This window comes from Mirounga angustirostris, unplaced genomic scaffold (assembly GCF_029215605.1).
Source record: "Mirounga angustirostris isolate CCGP_5_RB_7025 unplaced genomic scaffold, mMirAng1.0.hap1 SCAF_2, whole genome shotgun sequence".
Lineage (NCBI taxonomy): Eukaryota > Metazoa > Chordata > Mammalia > Carnivora > Phocidae > Mirounga > Mirounga angustirostris.
This window is the reverse complement of record NW_026991710.1, coordinates 66,604,176-66,624,694: the sequence shown is the minus strand read 5'-3', so window position 1 is coordinate 66,624,694 and position 20,519 is coordinate 66,604,176. Positions and strand designations below refer to the sequence as shown.

The following is a 20,519-nucleotide window of genomic DNA, read 5'->3' as shown; positions in this document are numbered from 1 at the left end:
GCACACTATTATTCTTGGGTGAAGTATTCTGTACCTGTCTGTTAGAACTACTTGGTTTATTGTGTTAAGTCCTCTCTTCCCTCAGTTAGCTTTTGTCTAGTTGTTTCATCCATTATTGTGAGAGGGGTATTGAAGTCTCCAACTCTCATTGTAGAGCTGTCTATTTCTCCCTTCAACTCTTGCCAGTTTTTGCTTCATGTGTTTTGCTGGTTTGTCATTAGGTATGTAAATGTTTCTAATTGTTATATCTTCTTGCTGTGTTGAATTTCGATTAATATACAGGATCCTTCCTTTACTCTTGGAAACTTTTTTGATTTAAAGTCTATTTCGTCTGGACATGGGTTGGAAAATGGCATCTCCCACAGACAGGACAGATCTGGAAGCATCTTTGCTAAGTTTTGAAAAACTTGACCATGCCCCACCAGACCTTTGGCCAGAACAATTACCAGGTGTTGCTGAATTCGCAGCTTCCTTTAAAAGTCCTATTACTAGTTCTCCACCCAAATGGATGGCTGAAATAGAATGTGGTGACATTGACATGTTGAAAGAACTGGGGAGCCTCACCACAGCTAATTTGATGGAGAAGGTACAAGGCCTACAGAACTTGGCCTATCAGCTGGGGCTGGATGAGTATTATTCATCTACTCTAGGGGTTGACATTTACTTGACACCCTAATCTGGTTTTGATGTCTCAATCCTCTTTCCTGCATTAATTGAGAGGATGACATGGATGAAAAATAAGCAATAGGAACTGATGAATCCCCAAGGACCAGTGATCCTGTTTTCATACAAATATCTGCACTGATAAAAATGATGGAAAGAAAAGAAATGCCAAAAATATTTGTCCTCAAAACATGATTGTTTGTCACTTCCCTAGAGCATTGCTCTATGTTAGTATAGAAATAATGTGTACCTTCTAGAGCTGGTAGTAACTAGACTGTGTCTTTTGGAAGATGAACCATGCCCTTTGATTTGGTACGTGATTATGTCTCAGATAACCCTTTTGGGTTTTTGGAGTGCAGTAATTTTTTGTATAGGCGTTTAAAGCTTGTCATGATTGGGGACCCTTGGCTTGATTTGAGCAGTTAATTAATGAAATTCTCATGAAATACATGGAAATATGAAAAAGTGTAAACTGCCTTACCATATAAAGAATTCCATTTTTATAACTTCAAAAAATAAATAAATAAATAATAAGTTCTATTTTGTCTGATATTTGTATAGCCACCCTGCTCTCTTTTGGTAACTATTTGCATGGAATATCTTTTTCCATCCTAGCTCCTGCAAGCTGCGTGCAAGCTGCTCTAGGAACATGTGTATCTGGCTGCTATGGGGCTGGGAATGGGGCTGGGTAGCTCCTACTGTGCTCAGAGCTGACATTGACCAATTACTCCATGTAGATGGTATCCAAACTTAATTGAATTGTAGGAAACCGACTGGTAACAGAGAATTGCCTGATATGCGGAAAAACCCACACATCTGGTGACAACAGTATTGTGTAGCAAAAAAAAAAAAACAAAAAAAACCCCACAGAGGATGAGTGTGTTTTGTCCATACATGTGAATGTTATGGATTGAATGGTGTCCCCCAAATTCATCTGTTGAAGTCCTAACCTCCAGCACCTCAGAATGTGACTGTATTTTGAAGTAAGGAATTTAAAGAGGTAATTAAGGTTAAATGGGGTCATTAGGATAGACCCCAATCCAATATGACAAGGAAATTTGAATGCAGACACACGCAGAGGAAGGACCATGTGAAGACACAGGGAGAAAATGGCCATCTACAAGCCAAGGAGAGAGGCTTCAGATGAAACCGTCCTACTAACACCTCGATCTTAGACTTCTAGCCTCCAGAATTGTGAGGAAATATATTTCTGTTGGTTAAGCCACCCAGTCTGTAGTATTTTGTTCTGCCAGCCCTAACAAACGAGTACTGTAAGCACAAAACATTTTGAAAATTTGGGAAACAGTCATAGAGAAATAGCATAAATTATGGCAGAATTATTTGAGTCTATCAAAAAAACCTAACGTTTTGTAAGCTAATAACATTCTACACTTATAGATGAAATAAAAACGTTTTTTGATTTTATCTTTTAGAAACTTTATGTCTATATTGTACTATATTTTATGTAGTGACCTTGAGACTGACTTTGTTTAAAGAAAATATAGTGTATATACACAATGGAATATTATTCAGCCATAAAAACGAAAGAAACTGTCATTTGCAACAATATGAATTAACCTTGAGGGCATTATGCTAGGTGAAATAAGTCAGACAGAAAAAGACAAATACCGTACGATCTCACTTATATGTAAGATCTAGAAAACTTGAACTCATAGAAACAGAGAGTAGGATGGTAGTTGCTGGGGCTGGATAGTGGGGGAAATGGGGAGAGGTTGGTCAAATGGTACAAACTTTCACAATTATAAGATGAATAAGTTCTGGGAATCTGACGTACAACATGGTAACTATAGTAAACAATACTGTATTGTGTACCTGAAATTTGCGAAGAGAGACCTTAAATGTCCTCAACACACACACACACACACACACAGTCAAATATATGAGGTTATGGATGTGTTAACTAACTTTATTGTAGTAATCATTTTACAATATACATGTACATGAAATTACCACATTATATACCTTAAATTGTACAATTTTCTTTTCTTTTTTTTTAAAGATTTTATTCATTTGAGAGAGAGACAGAGAGGATGAACGGGGTGGGGGGGACAGAGAGAGAGGGAGAAGCAGACTCCCCGCTGAGTAGGGAGCCCAACTAGGGGCTCAGTCTCAAGACCCTAAGATCACCTGAGCTGAAGTCAGACGCTTAACTGACTGAACCACCCAGGCGCTGCCACAATTTTATTTTCAACTATACTTCAATAAAGCTGGCGGAAAAAAGAATGACTTTGTTTTGACCTGCATAATAGTCAACATGAATATTTATGTTGGATCACTGATTGGATATTTAAAATAAAAAACATTCGTACAAATTTGAAAATGGAATCTTTGTGGCTCAGAGAGAATTTCATGGGTGATATGAAAAAGCAAGCACTCTGTCCATTTGGATCCTGAGAAGCAGACACAAAGACAGGATTAGATGTGAGAGAGCCATATTGGGGGAAATACCTATGAAAGATAAGGGGGAGACAGGTGAGTGAGCAGGGAGAGGCTTCACCATGTCATGCATGTATGACACCCGGGAAAGGAGTGAGGGAAGGAAGGAGGGCTGTGGAGGAGGAGACTCAGATGCAGAGCAAGCTAAGAAAATCTCTGCCAGGCTGATGGGGAGTCCTTGAGCCAAAGTCCCCTGCTAAAGGAATCTGGTTTCTTATAAGGATGGGCCTTCATTAATATGTCCATCATGCACACTGGTTGGCTGGGAGCTGCCGGGATAGGGGAATGTGGCCACAGCATTCACAGGAGCTGTAGGTGGAGGCTTTCAGTCAACTCTCTCCCCTCATAGTTTCCCTTGAAGACCTGAGTGGAGCATATCCGTGGCCACATACACTCTATTCCCTTTGAAGAAACTGTATAATTAATGATATGCTGTTAAGACAACTTATATCTTCCTTTATGATACTCATTTATTTTTATGCCTATTTGTCCATGTCATAAGCGCAATCATTACTTTCTATATTCCTGTAATGATCCTTATTATGGGGAAAAAAAGTTATCTAAAAATGCAAACAGAAAGGTAAAAAAAAAAAGGTTTTTCCTTGAAATGATTTGATTTTGTGTTAACCCACCCATTTAAAATACCACAACTACTTAATAGAGATGGATATTACTGGGTCTCAATTTTTTAAAAAAGATGTATTTATTTATTTGAGAGAGAGAAAGAGATTGGGGTTGAGGGGCTGGGGGTGAGAAAAGCCCAAGCAGACTCCATACTGAGCACGGAACCGACGCCAGGCTCAACCTCACAACCCTGAGATCATGACTTGAGCTGAAACTAAGGGTCAGAGGCTTAACCCAGGTGCCCCTATTGGATCCCAATTTCAGTAAGCAAGCACATCCCTCTGAAGCATCAAATCTCTAGCATGATTCTAATAGAGCAGCTAAAGTGCTTTCCTTATTTTGATTGTTATCTTCTTTATTCTGATATTTAACTATTAGGTCAATATGCAATATTATTCACAAAATTGTTATAATGCAGGGAGCATAAATCCTTTTCTCTTATTCATGTAAGAGACCTACTGGTTTTCACAGGAATTCTGAACATAGAATGAAACTAGACCTCATTATTTGTTCATTTCCCTGAAGGAAAACTATAATGTTACTGTTGATTACTATGTAGACCAATGTGTAGATATGAGTTTTCCCCATTTCAAAAACATACATCAATATTATTAATGTATTATATTAATCCATTACTTTTGTCCTTTTCTGTACTCTAATATTTATTTATTTGTTTACTCATTTTTCCTGACATCATTATACAAAGTCTACAATAAAAGAAAAGTTTCAATGTTTGTATTTCTTTTCTGGCCTTTATTTTATTATTCATTTTATTTCATGATTATTACTGAAAATAACTGTACTGTGTGGAGGAAAGAATGTCAAAAAAACAACATGCTTGTTCCAGGTGTCAAATATGCTAGACTCACCACTGGAAGGCTGCATGCTGGTCCAGGTTATGTCCTCAGCCTGGCAATCCCAGCCTCAAATATTAGCTCTCCCAGTCTCAAAATATTAATTTCAGAAAAATTAACTTAGAAACTGGCTTTGCTTGGGTCATGTCACAGAACAATTCAGAGACCTTTTATGTGAGTAGCATGTTAGGAGTTTACTTTTGTTTACAATCAAAGGTAAAAATAAAATATTAAGGGAGGTGACAAGACAGGAAGAAAAAAGTCTAGGAATAGTGGACTCTGTTTTCTTTCACTTGAGTCATCTGATTGACTGGAAGCCCATCCCAGAGTTTGCCCTGGAGCATGCTACTGGGTCCTGAAAGAAAACAATTTCAGTTACTTGCATATTCTCTTCAGCAGTGATTCTCCAGTGTTAGCAGGCACTAGAAGAGGGTGTTAAAACACTGAGTGCTGTGCTGAATTGTTCATTCCATAGGTTTAGGGTGAGGCTAGAGAATTTGCATATCTAACAGCTTCTCAGATGCTCTTCCGCCAGGGACCACACTTTGAGACCATTGCTCTGGAAAGCCATGAGAATCTTAGCGATAGTGTGTCATGTCTGCCTTTGTTCTTCTGTTGATACCTCTATCTTAGTTAAACCAGGATTGCATCATTTTCATTAGAAACTCTCGGTTTCCCCCTTTTGGTTAATGTCAGCTCCCAAAGGAACTGAGTTGTCCATTAAGGCTGTTTTTGACACAGTATTTTTAGTTGGACTTAGCCTTGAGTTAATGGCTGCAGAGCAACATTTAAACACCTGTATATCAGACAATGGGGAAAGACAAAAAGGTCGATGATGATCACAAATACCATAAGAAGTATTTCGAACCAATTTTTATATTCAATTATTTAGTCAGCCTAGGACTATCCAATTTGGGTCAGAGTCAGGATTCAATTTCATATACAGGTTTTTGTTCAAGAGCTTGCTGTCAGGTCAAACAAAAAGCCTTGTATAAACCAGTGACATGCAGGGTCTCAGACTGCTCCTGCTAATTTATCTTCCTAATAAAATACAAGCAACTGGTGGGCTTGTTTTGAATATTTGGAAAGTCCAACTGACCACTGGTGCATTTGGGTTCTCTGAAAGCCAACACTGGGATGGAATTTTGCCTATAGGGCATTTATTAGGGACGAACACTTGGGAGGTGGGTGGGAGGAGGATTAGGCAGAAGGTGAAAACAAACTGTCATACAGACCTGGCAAAGCCTCAGCCAAACCCACAGGGAGCTCTGGGGCATGCGGGACCCATCAGTCTTGTCTCTCTTTGGGCCAAAATGGCCAGGGCTTTATACCCCTGCATGATCAGTTAGATGTTGGACACTAGGTGGCTTTCTGGAGCTAAGGCAAACCTTGGCAGATGAGACAGTAAATCCTGTTCACCAGAATCATGTCCAAATTACACGCAGCACTTTGATGAGGTAAGCACGGGAAGAAATGTCCCAGCAATTCTCATTGAGGAGACATAAATGTGCAGTTGAAGGTAACTTGAAGATATCAGTTGCTGTCTTCATTTGGTTGGTCTGATTGTGGAGGACATATGCCCTGAATGGAGTTAAACAAATTAGGTAATGGTTTCTATATGAATTTGTGAGAAAATAATTAGATAACAGCTTCCATTATTGGTCTGTCTCTTTTCTTTTTTCTTTTCTTTTTTTTTTTTTTTTTTGTTAGTTTGCTCCACACCCAACCACAGGGCTTGAACTCACAACCCTGAGATCAAGACCTGAGCTGAGATCAAGAGTCAGGTGCTTAACCAACTGAGCTACCCAGGCACCCCCCCACCATGTCTCTTTTCTATTCTTGATGTCTCTTGGGTTTCTTTAAGGCTCTGAAAAATAACAGTAATAGCAAATAATTATTAGAGGCCTAGGGTCTAATTAAAGCATGTAGATGTTCAGGGGCTGATAATATTCTAGAGTGTTCCAGGGTCAATTAATCCAATAGTTGGAAAGTCCAATGGTTGGAAAGTCCAGTGGTTAGAAAGAATTGCAGTCACTTCAATTGTTTCAGAATGGTATTTAGGGATTTTAAAGTTCATTGTCAGATCATGGATCTTGATCCAAAGATCATGGGAGAAAGATGTTGATACCAAGAACCATAAAAACTCTTGGCATTAGAGCTCCTGGGTAGCTCAGTCAGTTGGGTGGCCAATTCTTGGTTTCGTCTCAGGTCATGATCTCAGGGTTGTGAAATTGAGCCCCATGTCAGCTCCCACTCAGTGCAGAGTCTGCTTGTCCCTCTCCCTCCACTCTGCCCCTCCTCCCCTCCTCCCGCTCACACGCATGTGCCCTCTCTCTCTTAAAATTGTTCAAACAAAAAACTCTTGGCACAAATGGCTCCAATCCAAACCCATGCACTAAGAGGCTTGACCAAACTCTAGCATGGTTCCTAGCAGACTAAGGCCATGTCCCTGGGATGACCACCGCTCCCCCCTCACCACACCCCCTGGAAAAGCTCAAGACTGCCAAAAGAACTTGCTGTTTGTTTCAGCCAATACCTGATAATAGGCCCTTGGTCTTCCTTTCTTAGAACATTTACTAAAAAGGACTTACAAGTATAAATCCTTCCTCTGTCCCTTTGAGATGTATTTGTACTTCCTATAACCAGGAGTGTCTTTCTCAAGGACCCAAAAACCATACCTTTGAAATGTAATCATCAGGAAGGATAGGGTATTTGCCTCCCAGTCTTTTGGGGGAGGGAGGGAGCCTAATTTTGATAAATGGTAGTTAGCAGGAACAGATGGTCTAATCACATTTAGGTTGACCAACACTTTTACACTTTTTATGTAATTTTTCACTTCCCTGACTCTGCTCAAGCCTGTACTTGCTCCCCCTCCCTATTCCCTCATTCTCCCTTAAAAAAAAAAAAAAGATTTATTTATTTATTTGAGAGAGAGAGAGAAACTGAGGGGGGGGGGGGGGAGCAGAGGGAAAGCAACTCCAAGCAGAATTCCTGCTGAGTGCGGAGTCCAATGCAGGGCTCGATCTCATGACCCATGCAACCATGACCAGAGCCGAAACCAAGAGTCAGATGCCCAACCAACCGAGCCACCCAGGTGCCCCCCTCATTCTCCCTTTAAAACACCCTATCACCTCTGCACGAATTATAATGGAGCTCACTTCTTTCCCCTATGGCACTAACTGCTTTTACCACTTTAACCGATGTCCAGCTTTGTTTATCTTTGCCAATACCCAATGGTATCTTATTGCTATATAAATTGTTTGGAGATAGATTTCTACTTTTGGAAGTCTTCTGCTTATGGAAACCACTTAATGAATCTCAGGACTAGATCTCCAGTGGAGCTAGATATCTGGGATCCCAAACACATCAGGCTGATGGTATGGACTGAATTTCATCCACCCAAAATGCTTTTGTTGAAGTCCTAACCAACAGTGCCTCAGACTGTGACTATATTTGCAGGTAGGGTCTTAAAGAGGTAATTAAGTTAAAATGAGGTCATCAGGGTGGGCCCTAATCTAAGTGACTGATGTCCTCATAAGAAGAGGATATTTGGATATACAAGAAGATACCAAGGATGCTTGTGGATGGAGGAAAGACCATGTGAAGACACAGTGAGAAGGAAGCCATCTGCAAGTTCAAGGAGAAAGGCCTCAGAAAAAAACAATCCTGCCAGCACCTTGATCTTGGACTTCTAGCCTCCAGAACTGTGAGAAATAAATTTCGATTATTTAAGCCACCAGGTCTGTGGTATTTTGATACGGTAGCCCTAGAAAACTAGTACAGCTGGGAAGCACATTCCCACAAGAGTATGCATTGGAGCTTAGGAAACCCATATAAGGTCCAAAATGTTCCTTTGTAGTATGTTCTAAGGCTGACTTCTACTGGTGTCTCTTCTTATATCTTATGGTAGTACATGAAGAAGGAGTGTGCCTAGTAATGCTCGTTTTGGAAATGTGTCTCATACATGTTGGACATATACTATGAAAATGGTATTTTGAAAATACTTGACAATATTAGAAATGTACCAGGGAGGAATCTATCATAGTAGGAGTCAAGCCAATCTTTATGTGAACTTCTATAAAAATTTCATGTGGTGAAAGTTTATGGGGATTTTGAGGTACAGATTGTATTATTATTATTATTAATGGAGTACAACTTTAAATAAAGGAAGACTATGCTTTTTAGGAAATTCAAACTGTTCTGCTCTTGTAATCATGTCATTTTATCTTCTTAGAGCTCACGGAATGAAATGCACAATGACATTTCTGAAAGTGTCTTTCATAGTTCCTTAAGCATTTCACCTGTAAAATGGGGTGTTTTTAAAAATTATCATTAATAGACTATATTAAAGGAATTCCCCATGTTGGAAAAACAAATATATATATGTATATTTGTTTGGAAATGTGTGTGTATATATATATATATATATATTTAATAAAATTTAGAGCATGGCAGAAAAGTTTCAATACCAGAAAATTTACAAACTATTATTCAAACATATTCAAAGATTTGCAATTTGGGTAACTGGAGGGTCTATTTGTAAATTTTTTTTTAAGATTTATTTATTTGAGAGAGAGAGCACGCACACACGAGTGGGGGAAGGGGCAGAGAGAGAGAATCTCAAGCAGACTCCCCACTTAACGCAGAGCTCAACTCAGGGCTCGATCCCAAGACCCATGAGATCAAGACCTGAGCCAAAACTAAAAATCGGGCACTTAACCAACTGAGCCACCCAGGCATCCTCGTAAATTTTTTAAATAGTTCTTAAAGTGGAGATTCCAAAGTTTCTCCATTTTTCAGGTTTTTCTGAGTTATCATATGCTAATTATAAGATAAAGCAAAGTAAAATCAGGTAAAACAATTTTTCAACAATACTTTAATATTGTTTGAACCAGGTTGTCCCTGTCATTGTGGGTTATTCTTTGCAGCATTTAGTTGTCCAGTTTCTTTAGTTTTCTTTAATCTAGAGCGGTTTCTCAGTCTTCGTATTTCATGACACTGACCTTTATGAAGAGTACAAGTCAGTTATTCTGTAAACTGCTCTTCAATTTGAGTTTGGTGTTTCTTCGTGATAAAATTCAGGTGACGCACTTTTAGCAAGAATATCGCAGATATGGTGTCTTCTCAGAAAATCATTATCACACGGCATCTGATCTTGATGTTAACTTTCATTATCTGGTTAAGGTGGTGTTTGTAAAGTTATTTTTCCTCCTGTCATTCACAAACATCTTTGGGGAGATACTTAGAGCCTACATTAACAGACTGTTCCTCAAACTTTACCCACTAGTTGTAGCTGTTGCCTATATTGATTATGATGATGAGGATGATAGTTGCCCAAAGAGATTTTCTAATTTCATGATTTCTTCTACATTTATTAATTGGTATTCTAATGAAAGTAAGAGCTTTCTCATACCCCAATTATTTATTCATTAGTTTATATCAGTATGGACTCAAAGATTCTTATTTAATGGGACATAATCCATTAGTATCATGATTTTGATACTTAAGTTGCCTCAGATTTGGTCAATATCTCCCTTTCCCACCTGATTCTTTTTTTAAATTTTTTATTGTTATGTTAATCCCCATACATTACATCCTTAGTTTTAGATGTAGTGTTCCATGATTCATTGTTTGTGCATAACACCCAGTGCTCCATGCAGAACGTGCCCTCTTTAATACCCATCACCAGGCTAACCCATCCTCCCACTCCCCTCCCCTCTAGAACCCTCAGTTTGTTTTTCAGAGTCCATCATCTCTCATGGTTCGTCTCCCCCTCCGATTTCCCCCCCTTCATTCTTCCCCTCCTGCTATCTTCTTCTTTTTTTTTTTTCTTAACATATATTGCATTATTTATTTCAGAGGTACAGATCTGAGATTCAACAGTCTTGCACAATTCACAGCGCTTACCAGAGCACATACCCTCCCCAGTGTCGATCACCCAGTCACCTCATCCCACCCACCCCACCCCCCACTCCAGCAACCCTCAGTTTGTTTCCTGAGATTAAGAATTCCTCACATCAGTGAGGTCATATGATACATGTCTTTCTCTGTTTGACTTATTTCACTCAGCATAATACCCTCCAGTTCTATCCATGTCGTTGCAAATGGCAAGATCTCATTCCTTTTGATGGCTGCATAATATTCCATTGTATATATATACCACCTCTTCTTTATCCATTCATCTGTAGATGGACATCTTCGCTCTTTCCACAGTTTGGCTATTGTGGACATTGCTGCTATAAACATCGGGGTACACGTACCCCTTCAGATCCCTACATTTGTATCTTTGGGGTAAATACCCAGTAGTGCAATTGCTGGATTGTATGGTAGCTCTATTTTCAACTTTTTGAAGAACCTCCATACTGTTTTCCAGAGTGGCTGCACCAGCTTGCATTCCCACCAACAGTGTAGGAGGGCTCCCCTTTCTCTGCATCCCTGCCAACATCTGTCGTTTCCTGACTTGTTAATTTTAGCCATTCTGACTGGTGTGAGGTGGTATCTCATTGAGGTTTTGATTTGGATTTCCCTGATGCTGAGCGATGTTGAGCACTTTTTCATGTGTCTGTTGGCCATTTGGATGTCTTCTTTGGAAAAATGTCTGTTCATGTCTTCTGCCCATTTCTTGATTGGATTCTTTGTTCTTTGGGTGTTGAGTTTGATAAGTTCTTTATAGATTTTGGATACTAGCCCTTTATCTGATATGTCATTTGCAAATATCTTCTCCCATTCTGTCAGTTGTCTTTTGGTTTTGTTGACTGTTTCCTTTGCTGTGCAAAAGCTTTTTATCTTGATGAAGTCCCAATAGTTCATTTTTGCCCTTGCTTCCCTTGCCTTTGGCGATGTTTCTAGGAAGAAGTTGCTGCGGCTGAGGTCAAAGAGGTTGCTGCCTGTGTTCTCCTTTAGGATTTTGATGAACTCCTGTCTCACATTGAGGTCTTTCAACCATTTGGAGTCTATTTTTGTGTGTGGTGTAAGAAAATGGCCCAGTTTCATTCTTCTGCATGTGGCGTCCAATTTTCCCAACACCATTTGTTGAAGAGACTGTCTTTTTTCCATTGGACATTCTTTCCTGCTTTGTCAAAGATTAGTTGACCATAGAGTTGAGGGTCCATTTCTGGGCTCTCTATTCTGTTCCACTGATCTATGTGTCTGGTTTTGTGCCAGTACCATACTGTCTTGATGATAACAGCTTTGTAATAGAGCTGGAAGTCCGGAATTGTGATGCCGCCAGCTTTGCTTTTCTTTTTCAGCATTCCTCTGGCTATGCGGGGTCTTTTCTGGTTCCATACAAATTTTAGGATTATTTGTTCCATTTCTTTGAAAAAAGTGGATGGTATTTTGATGGAGATTGCATTGAATGTGTAGATTGCTCTAGGTAGCATTGACATCTTCACAATATTTGTTCTTCCAATCCATGAGCATGGAATGTTTTTCCATTTCTTTGTGTCTTCCTCAATTTCTTTCATGAGTATTTTATAGTTTTCTGAGTACAGATCCTTTGCCTCTTTGGTTAGATTTATTCCTAGGTATCTTATGGTTTTGGGTGCAATTGTAAATGGGATCGACTCCTTCATTTCTCTTTCTTCCATTTTGTTGTTGGTGTATAGGAATGCCACTAATTTCTGTGCATTGATTTTATATCCTGCCACTTGACTAAATTCCTGTATGAGTTCTAGCAGTTTTGGGGTGGAGTCTTTGGGGTTTTCCACATAAAGTATCATATCATCTGCAAAGAGTGAGAGTTTGACTTCTTCTTTGCCGATTTGGATGCCTTTAATTTCTTTTTGTTGTCTGATTGCTGTGGCTAGGACTTCTAATACTATGTTGAATAGCAGTGGTGATAGACATCCCTGCCGCATTCCTGACCTTAGGGGGAAAGCTCTCAGTTTTTCCCCATTGAGGATGATATTCGCTGTAGGTTTTTCATAGATGGCTTTTATGATATTGAGGTATGTACCCTCTATGCCTATACTCTGAAGAGTTTTGATCAAGAAAGGATGCTGTACTTTGTCAAATGCTTTTTCTGCATCTATTGAGAGGATCATATGTTCTTGTTCTTTCTTTTGTTAATGTATTTTATCATGTTGATTGATTTGCGGATGTTGAACCAACCTGCAGCCCAGGAATAAATCCCACTCGGTCGTGGTGAATAATCCTTTTAATGTACTGTTGGATCCTACTGGCTAGTATTTTGGTGAGAATTTTTGCATCCATGTTCATCAGGGATATTGGTCTGTAATTCTCCTTTTTGATGGGGCCTTTGTCTGGTTTTGGGATCAAGGTAATGCTGGCTTCCTAAAATGAGTTTGGAAGTTTTCCTTCCATTTCTATTTTTTGGAACAGTTTCAGAAGAATAGGTATTAATTCTTCTTGAAATGTTTGGTAGAATTCCCCTGGGAAGCCATCTGGCCCTGGGCTTTTGTTTTTTGGGAGATTTTTGATGACTGCTTCAATTTCCTTAGTGGTTATAGGTCTGTTCAGGTTTTCTATTTCTTCCTGGTTCAGTTTTAGTAGTTGATATATCTCTAGGAATGCATCCACTTCTTCCAGGTTATCTAATTTGCTGGCATAGAGTTGCTCATAATATGTTCTTATAATTGTTTGTCTTTCTTTGCTGTTGGTTGTGATCTCTCCTCTTTCATTCATGATTTTGTTGATTTGGGTCATTTCTCTTTTCTTTTTGGTAAGTCTGGCCAGGGGTTTATCAATCTTGTTAATTCTTTCAAAGAACCAGCTCCTAGTTTGCTTTATCTGTTCTACTGTTCTTTTAGTTTCTATTTCATTGATTTTTCTGCTCTGACCTTTATTATTTCTCTTCTGCTGGGTTTAGGCTTTATTTGCTGTTCTTTCTCCAGCTCCTTTAGTTGTAGGGTTAGGTTGTGTACTTGAGACCTTTCTTGTTTCTTGAGAAAGGCTTGTATTGCTATATACTTTCCTCTTAGGACTGCCTTTGCTGCATCCCAAAGATTTTGAACAGTTGGGTTTTCATTTTCATTGGTTTCTATGAATTTTTTTTAATTCTTCTTTAATTTCCTGGTTGACCCATTCATTCTTTAGTAGGATGCTCTTTAACCTCCATGTATTTGAGTTCTTTCTGACTTTCCTCTTGTGATTGAGTTCTAGTTTCAAGGCATTGTGGTCTCAAAATAGGCAGGGAATGATCCCAATCTTTTGGTACTGGTTGAGACCTGATTTATGACCTAGGATGTGATCGATTCTGGGGAATGTTCCATGGGCACTAGAGAAGAATGTGTATTCCGTGGCTTTGGGATGGAATGTTCTGAATATGTCTGTGAAGTCCATTGGTCCAGTGTGTCATTTAAAGTCTTTATTTCCTTTTTGATCTTTTGCTTAGATGATCTGTCCATTTCAGTGAGGGGGGTGTTAAAGTCCCCCACTATTATTGTATTGTTGTCGATGTGTTTCTTTGCTTTTGTTATTAATTGCCTTATATAATTGGCTGCTCCCATGTTAGGGGCATAGATATTTACAATTGCTAAATCTTTTTGTTGGATAGACCCTTTAAGTATGATATAGCGTCCTTCCTCATCTCTTATTACAGTCTTTGGTTTAAAACCCAATTTGTCTGATATAAGGATTGCCACCCCAGCTTTCTTTTGGTGTCCATTAGCATGGTAAATGGTTTTCCACCCCTCACTTTCAATCTGGGGGTGTCTTTGGGTCTAAAATGAGTCTCTTGCAGACAGCATATCGATGGGTCTTATTTTTTAATCCAATCTGATAGCCTGTGTCTTTTGATTGGGGCATTTAGCCCATTTACATTCAGGGTAACTATTGAAAGATAGGAATTTAGTGCCATTGTATTGCCTGTAAGGTGACTGTTACTGTATATTGTCTGTGTTCCTTTCTGGTCTATGTTGCTTTTAGGGTCTCTCTTTGCTTAGAGGACCCCTTTCTATATTTCTTGTTGGGTTGGTTTCGTATTTGCAAATTCCTTTAGTTTTTGTTTGTCCTGGAAGCTTTTTATCTCTCATTCTATTTTCAATGACAGCTTAGCTGGATACAGTATTCTTGGCTGCATATTTTTCTCATTTAGTGCTCTGAATATATCCTGCCAGTCCTTTCTGGCCTGCCAGGTCTCTGTGGATAGGTCTGTTGCCAATCTAATGTTTCTACCATTGTAGGTTACATATCTCTTCTCCCGAGCTGCTTTCAGGATTTTCTCTTTGTCTCTGAGACTTGTTTTACTATTAGATGTCAGGGTGTTGACCTATTTTTATTGATTTTGAGAGGGGTTCTCTGTGCTTCCTGGATTTTGATGCTTGTTTCCTTCCCCAAATTAGGGAAGTTCTCTGCTATAATTTGCTCCATTATACCTTCTGCCCCTCTCTCTCTTCTTCTTCTGGGATCCCAATTATTCTAATGTTGTTTCGTCTTATGGTATCGCTTATCTCTTGAATTCTGCCCTCGTGATCCAGTAGTTGTTTATCTCTCTTTTTCTCAGCTTCTTTATTTTCCATCATTTGGTCTTCTATATCAGTGATTCTCTCTTATGCCTCATTTATCCTAGCAGTTAGCGCCCCCATATTTGATTGCATCTCATTAATAGCCTTTTTGATTTCGACTTGGTTAGATTTTAGTTCTTTTACTTCTCCAGAAAGGGTTTCTCTAATAACTTCCATGCTTTTTTCAAGCCCAGCTAGTATCTTTTTTTTTTTTAAGATTTTATTTATTTATTTGAGAGAGAGAATGAGAGAGAAAGCACATGAGAGGGCGGAGGGTCAGAGGGAGAAGCAGACTCCCTGCCGAGCAGGGAGCCCGATGCGGGACTCGATCCTGGGACTCTAGGATCATGACCTGAGCCGAAGGCAGTCGCTTACCCAACTGAGCCACCCAGGCGCCCAGCCCAGCTAGTATCTTTAAAGTGATGATTCTGAACTCTAGATCCGACATCGTACTAATGTCTGTATTGAGTAGGTCCCTGGCAGTCGGTACTACCTCTTGTTCTTTTTGTTGAGGTGATTTTTTTCTGTCTTTTTATTTTGTCCAGAGGAAAATAGATTAATGAGAGAACAAAATGCTAACAGGGTAACAACGTCCCCAGAAAATATACTCTAAACAAATCAGAAAAGACCTGAAGCAGTGGGAAAAGAAAGGGAAAGAGAGAAAAAAGAAAAAGAAAAGAAAAAAAAAAAAGAAAAAGATAAAGATAAAAACAAACAAAAACAGAACAAAACAAAAAAAAACAGAATATGATCGAAAATGATCAGGCTGGTGCGTAGATCAGTGCCACACACTAGATTTTGGGTGTTTTTTGGTCTTTTAGAAGAAAGTGCCTCCCAAAATTTTAAAGAAAGAAAAACTTATATATGTACAAAAATAAGGGTTGATATGATGAAGGAATGGAATTTGACTGTAAAGCTGGAAATTACAAAAAATTTTATAAAAGGAATTGATAAGTTGTTTGAAAAAAGAAAGAAGAGGATTTAAAAAAAAAAAGGGAGAGAATGTGATCAGGCAGGGGAGTAGAAAAAAACCATACACTAGAGATTTAGGGTATATTTTGATCCGCTAGAAGAAATTATCTCAAAATTTTAAAGAGAGAACAACTTATATATATATATATGCCAAAAATACAGGTAACTACTATGAAGGGATAGAATATGACTCTAAAAATGAAAAATAAAGTTTTTTAAAAAAGGGTTTGATAAAACGTTGGTTGAAAAAGGGAAAAAGAAAAATTAAAAAAAAAAAAAGACAGTTAAAAAAAATTAACTTTGAAAGAGTACAGAATCATGGTAAAAAAGCCATGGATTCTATGTGCAGTATTCCCCTAGTGCTGGAGTTCTGCCGTTCTCATTGATCGGTAAACTTGGTCTTGGCCGGCTGTTCTCGCTGATCTTCTGGGGAGGGGCCTGTTGCCGTGGTTTCCAAATGTCTCTGCCGGAGGCGGAATTGCCCCGCCCTTGCCCCCTCCCGGCTAAGTAATCTGCTCGGGTTTGCTCTCCGGGGCTTTTGTTCCCTGCGAGCTTTCCGTACAGCTTTGGAGGCGGAGAGTGAAAATGGCGGCCTCCCAATCTCCGCCCCGGAGGAGCTGAGAATTCGGGGCCCGCTCCTCAGTGAGACCCCAGAGAAAAGCCGTCAGTCACTCCCGTCTCCCCGGTCTCCGGCCGCACTCCGTGCTCGCCCGGCCTGTGACCGCGCGTTTCTATCTCTGGCACTGGACCCCGGGTGGAGTCTCCAAACCCAGCAGATCCCTGCGGTGCGCTCCCGCGCGGCTCCTCCCGGGGGAGGAAGGTGAGTCTCCCCGGACCTGCCGCTTGTTGGGTCCCTGCTGGAGGAGCAGGGGCCCGACTGTGCCGCGCATCACGGTTTATGGCCACCCCGAGCTGAGAGCCCGCGCCTGGGCTCCGCCTCTGCAGCCGGCTTCCCTGCTCCGATACCTGGGAGCTCGGCCACACTCAGGCACCCCCGGTCTTTCTGTGACCCCGAGGGTCCTGAGACCACACTGTCCCGGAGGGTTCCACCCCCTGCTTAGCCACCAGAGTGACGTCCCTCAGTGGAGCAGACTTTTAAAAGTTCCGATTTTCTGCTCCGTGGTTCTATCACTTGCCAGAAGCGGCCGACAGAGGCCCCTCCCCCGCCGTCTATCCTCCCGAATATCGCCGCGGATTCACTTCTCCGCACGTCCTACCTTCCAGAAAGTGGTCGCTTTTCTGATGAGAGAGTTGTTGCTCTTCTTTTCTTCGATCTCCTGTTGAGTTTGTAGGTGTTCAGAATGGTTTGATCCCTATCCAGCTGAATTCCTGAGACCAGACGAAATCCAGGTCTCCTACTCCTCCGCCATCTTGCTCCCCAGCCCCTTTTCCACCTGATTCTTATGTCAAGTTGACCATTTACATCATTATTTGAGCCCATCTTTACTTTCTAGAATTTAAAAAAAAAGTTCCAGATAGACTCAAAGATTCTTATTTAATGGGACATAATCCATTAGTATTGTGATTTTGATACTTAAGTTGCCTCAGATTTGGTCAATATCCTCTTTTTCTTTCTTTTTTTTTAAAGATTTTATTTATTTGACAGAGAGACACAGAGAGAGAGGGAATACAAACAGGGGGAGTGGGAGAGGGAGAAGCAGGCTTCCCACTGAGCAGGGAGCCCGATGTGGGGCTCGATCCCAGGACCCTGGGATCATGACCCGAGCTGAAGGCAGCCGCTTAATGACTGAGCCACACAGGTGCCCCAATAGCCCCCTTTTCCACCTGATTCTTATGTCAAGTTGACTATTTACATCATTCTTTGAGCCCATCTTTACTTTCTAGAATTAAAAAAAAAAAAGTTCCAGGCTCATCTTGTATTTTCTCTGCTTCAGTCCTTGAAATTAGCCTTTTTTCCAAGAAGTGCTAGATCCTTTCAGTGAAGAAAGGTACCAATTATCATTTTTTAAAGCCTTTTAAAAACAATTCTACTGTTTGTGTGAACCCAGTATTTAGACTTCTGGTAAATGATTTCTATCATAGTTCCATTCACCCATTGGTCCATTAATCCTAATTAGTAATTGCCTCTTATTTAAAATAATGTTTTTTAATCATAAGGCAGGGAAGTGTTCCTAAACATGATAGCTTAGACAGAAAGATTAAGAACATGAATGGAAATTTTAAATACAAAGTTTTACATTTCTGTATTAAAAATGATTACCTTAAACACAATCAAAAGTTAAAAAATATCTGAGAAAAAAATACTTTCAATATTTGACAGACAAAACTCAATACCTTTAATACACCAACACTCTTTTAAATCAGTAAGATACAAACAGCAATAGAAAAGGAGCAAATCTACATGGATGTAATTTATAAGAGAACAAATAAAAATGGCCAAATAATGTCTCAGTTTCATGAGCAAGCAGAGTACCAATTATAATAATTGAAACTACCTAAGAGGAAATTTTTGACCCATAACACTGGCAAAGATTCCATTTAGTGACTATTTTTTCAAGGCATTCATTTCTTATGGAATTGTAAATTACAATCGTTTTACCATAGGGCAATTTGATGGTATAAAGTAAAAGCCTTAGCAGATTTTCGTTCTACAGTACTAAGTGTAGAGGCCGCTTTTAGGCAACCAACTTGAGCAATGAAATCTGAGAAAGGTAAAAGGGCCCACAGTGACCCCGAGGCTGAATATAAACAGGCCCATTAGATGACCCACCTCAAAATATCTATAAGCCCTAGCTGACCAATGGGCACCGGTAAAAGGAAAATTCCATACTTTCCCATATTTCCTCACCTTCCCTCCCTAACTGTAGCCCCCCACCACTCCCTCCTGGTAGACAGTCTGTCCTTCGTGTCTGCTCCCTTGCAGTGTATTCAATAAACTTCTATCTCTCTTCTGCTTTGGGTAAATACTTTCACCTCCTGTGCTGCTGGCCTCCACCCAATCAGGTTGCCCTACACTATGTAGGGAAAGTGTTCCCTAGTCAGATATAATACTTTTACAAAACAAGATTCAACTGAGTAAGTTTTAAAGATCTTATTGGCTTTATTCAATGACTCATAAATTGGGAAGCATCCAATCTAGCCAGATAGAAAGGAGCTCCAAGGAGCTATACAAAATGACGTGGTTTTTTTTAAGATTTTATTTATTTATTTGAGAGAGAGACAGAGAGAGCAAGGGAGGAGCAGAGGGGAAGAGAGAATCTCCCGCAGAATCCACGCTGAGCACAGAGCCTGATGTGGAGCTCGATCCCAGAACCCCCAGATCGTAACCTGAGCTGAAACCAAGAATTGGACACTTAACCCACTGAGCCACCCAGGTGTTAAACTAGACAAAAACGTAGGTTGGTTATTGCAAGTTTGCTTTCCTTTTGGGTATAGCAGGGGGTCTATCAGGCAGATTGCCTAACTAGTGCTAATTAGACACTAGTTTAAGATTCCATCCCTGGGAAAGCAGAAACTAAGTTAAGTCTCAGTTCGGGCAGGGGGCTTTGCTGAAATGACTCCCCTTTAGGCCTGTTGTCTTGTTTTTAACAGTATCTATTCCCATAAAACATTCAGATAAAGGAGACAACAACCTCTTCACATAAAGCCTGTTTAAACATTACAATTTTCACTTAAACTTTCACCTTAATCCTATCAACTCTTACGTTTCTATATTCCTTCAATCTAATTGCAGCCCATGTTAGGACCTCACCAACAGGTTTTGGTACCAGAGTGTATGTGTCTCCTGCATCCAGGAATCTCAGGAACTTCTTATCTTTATCCTCTGACCATTTTACCCATTTCTGAGTGTTAGCTTTGAGTCCCAAGCCAAGGGACCCTGGCCCGTGTGTCAATCTTTATCTGGGTTAATTTGCCTGACTATTGCCTTAGGTGATTCCAGGCCAGGTTTCTCTTCGCCTTCCAGCTTTTTAAATTCCTCCAAACTGGGGTAAATAGAGCAAACTTGTTTGGGGCATTTTAATGTTGGGGAACCAGAAGGGAGTTCATTTGGTCCACCCAATCTTCAATAGTTCTGTATTAATAGCTTTTTTCAACCCCATCTATGTCTGTTTTATTTCATTTCTTAATAACCACTTAGAGATTTCCACCTTACTGGGAGAGTTGACTCTCCTCTCTGCCTTTCCCCATTTCCTCGTTAACTAATTTAATTTTTTTATTAGTCTCTGAAAGACCCATGAAAGGAAGCTGAGACAACGAATTTTATAAGGCTTCTCAGACATTTGCTTGCTTTTGTTCAGGGAAATCCCATTCTTAAGGAGTTGTAATGGCAGTTTCATTACTTAGGCATGATTAAGTCATTGGCCATTGCTGATTAAACTTAATCCCTAGCTCCTCTCACCTAAGAGGTCAGGAATGGAGCTAAAAGTTCCAATCTAATCAAGGTTTGGTCTTTCCAGTAACTAGCTCCCATCCTTGTTCTATCTAGCTCTCCCACTCTTAGAGTCACATTAGCAAAAGATAC

General features: G+C 39.9%; 1 protein-coding gene across 1 annotated transcript; it reads left to right on the top strand.

The window, feature by feature from the left end:
- The first annotated feature begins 349 nt into the window (after positions 1-349).
- Positions 350-676, top strand: LOC123848905 (protein lin-52 homolog). The gene has a single exon (XM_045881768.1). It carries the CDS (start codon positions 350-352, stop codon positions 674-676), a length of 327 nt encoding a protein of 108 aa, XP_045737724.1.
- Positions 677-20,519: the final 19,843 nt, after the last annotated feature.

Excerpts from the sequence above, each read along its gene's own strand:
- LOC123848905 (XM_045881768.1), top strand. The coding sequence starts at position 350 with ATGGCATCTCCCACAGACAGGACAGATCTGGAAGCATCTTTGCTAAGT.